The sequence below is a fragment of the Palaemon carinicauda genome, chromosome 26, assembly GCF_036898095.1.
Source record: "Palaemon carinicauda isolate YSFRI2023 chromosome 26, ASM3689809v2, whole genome shotgun sequence".
Lineage (NCBI taxonomy): Eukaryota > Metazoa > Arthropoda > Malacostraca > Decapoda > Palaemonidae > Palaemon > Palaemon carinicauda.
In genome coordinates this window covers 23,455,641-23,458,162 of record NC_090750.1, presented here as the reverse complement: position 1 = coordinate 23,458,162, position 2,522 = coordinate 23,455,641, and the positions used below count along the sequence as shown (strand labels likewise).

General features: G+C 36.9%; 1 protein-coding gene across 1 annotated transcript; it reads right to left on the bottom strand.

Moving 5' to 3' along the window:
* Nucleotides 1-1,856: 1,856 nt before the first annotated feature.
* Nucleotides 1,857-2,276, bottom strand: LOC137619833 (CCHC-type zinc finger nucleic acid binding protein-like). The gene has a single exon (XM_068350128.1). It carries the CDS (start codon nucleotides 2,274-2,276, stop codon nucleotides 1,857-1,859), a length of 420 nt encoding a protein of 139 aa, XP_068206229.1.
* Between the last annotated feature and the right edge of the window lie 246 nt (nucleotides 2,277-2,522).

Here is a 2,522-nt window from a genome sequence, read left to right as displayed (position 1 = left end):
GGATATGAGTCATGGTGTGACGATGGAACAATCTCCAATAGATTTAGTAGATTTGAGAAGAAAGATCTCAAAAGAATATTGGGAGTTAAATGGCGGGACAGGATTAGAAATAAAACTATAAGAGATTACTCGAGGGCCATATGTGGATGAGATCATGATGAGTGGTAAATGGGCATGCTCTTCGCACTCCCCAAGAGAGGTTAGCTCACCAAAACGTTCATCTGGGCTCCACAAGGCATTGGAAGAATTGGAAACCCCAGATGTACTTGGCTGAAGACTATGAAGTGCAAAGTAGAAGATGAATGGAGAAATATTGAATTAGAAGCTCAAGATAGAGACGTGTGGTGGGATGTCAAAAAAACAACCGCCACACCCTTGACCACTAACAGACAATTGTTTACTCAACACAAACTTTCCCCTTACGTTATCTTACAGCTGGACTCTTGCACAGGAAGGATATTGAAAACTAAACTTGGCCTTAAAATTATATTTCTTACAACTAACACACATAAAACAAAAATCTTGCATTCAAAATAAGCTTAATCCTTAAAACCTATAACACTTGAAAATAAATTAATATATAGGAACAACAATTAAGAAAAAACTAATAAAACCTAAATATAAATAAATAACGGCAAGAAGATTCAATTAAACCCAAAAACACTATCAAAACTTAAAATTAAACTCATCCCGCATCAGAATAAATATATATGTTTACATATATCATAGGACACCAACACTGTCGTCCGCACTATCTTTCCCGGCCCACTACCACATCTCTGTGGTTAACAGACTGCTATCATTCAGAATCACTACTAGAAAATAGATTGAAAAGAAAAAAAATAATAATCTCACCACTCACAACCACACTGAACTAGCTGTGGCTGCAGTCAAATAAAAATAAAAGCATTCGCCCAAGACATTCACCACCGCCCAAACATAGCTATAAAATATAAACAATTAACCTCAATTATACAGTCTTTCTCACTACAACAATCACTACACTAACTACCTCTCGCTCGCTGACACACGGTCTCTCTCTCTCTCTCTCTCTCTCTCTCTCTCTCTCTCTCTCTCTCTCTCTCTCTCTCTGGATTTGGCAATCAACAAACAATAAAAAAAAACAATTAATCCTCCACACTCCTCCCCCATTACTTTGCCAAATCCTTCACACAACACTTATCTGATTTTTTTTATTACCCAATCGTAATCAGTAACAGGACCTCTACTTCCAGTGACTGGGCCTTCATATACTCCCATTCCCTTCTTCCATGTGGTTCTCATTCATTTTCCTATTCAGATTCCCATCTATACTTCCATCATCTAATATATCATGCACTATCCTATCTACCTCACTATCATCTGGCCTTAAAATCTTAGTTATTTCCATCAACAATTCATCCATTTCATCAAAACTATTTTCTACTTAAATAGAAGAATTATTCATACTAACCATTCTCCTTTCCCTCATTCTCGCATTCGTCATACTTTCTATTACATCATCCAACGAAAAACCACACACACAATACTTATCATTCACACTCAGCCATGATTCATCTGTATTAACACATTTATCTTCCATACTCACCTATATATTTACACCTTTGTCATGCCTATTCTGATTTCTACCTATACCTATAAATTTCCCTTGCACTTTCCTCCTCACTTAAAAATTTCAAAGTCCTCTTTTTCCTATATTCAACAAACACTAATTGTTTATTTTCTAGCCCTAACTTCTCATGCATACTGGGTTCATACTTACTCATTTCCAACCAATTATTCATCTCATTCTCACGAACATTGGTCCTATTCCCTCCACACACAGGAGAATTCACCAAGCTGAACCCTCTTACTAACTAGTTTCCTGAATATCCTGGTTTACTTAATTCTCTTTTCCTACAAACCATAGCTATATGCCTATCTACACCACATCCGGTACACTTTGCACGCTGTTTCCTACACATCCTCGCATAATGCGCATTCTTACCACAATCGCCGTAAATCATATTTTTATGATTACTCCTGCATCCACTTGCTATATACCCAGCTATACCACACTGATAACACTTAACCACATTCTTTTTCTTACATTCATTAATAAGTTGCTCTGTCTCACCACACTTGAAACACGCTCTTAATGCCCCTCTACACTCATTCTTTTCATGCCATACTTTCCCACACCTATAACACTCCTCTTCACGGACTAGTACTCCTATCTTTCCAAACCTGATTCCCTTGCCTAAACATTTCTTTTGTCCCTGCTGGTATTCCCACATTACTCGACTTAACACTTCTATCTACTAAAATATCAGCTACTCTCATCGGTTTTCTCATAACAGCATCACTAAAACTAACTAATTCTCACTAACTTTTTTTCCATTCCAGTTCTCTCATTCACATTCTCTGGTACTGTACTCAAAAAGTTTATTAGTTCCTTATTCTCATTTATGCCATCAACCCCATACTTCTTCCTAGCTAACGTTTCTAACCTACACACATATATTGATATCACTTCTCCTACA

What these genes read in the sequence shown, in the direction of transcription:
- LOC137619833 (XM_068350128.1), bottom strand. Translation starts at nt 2,276, where the DNA reads ATGTGGGAATACCAGCAGGGACAAAAGAAATGTTTAGGCAAGGGAATC.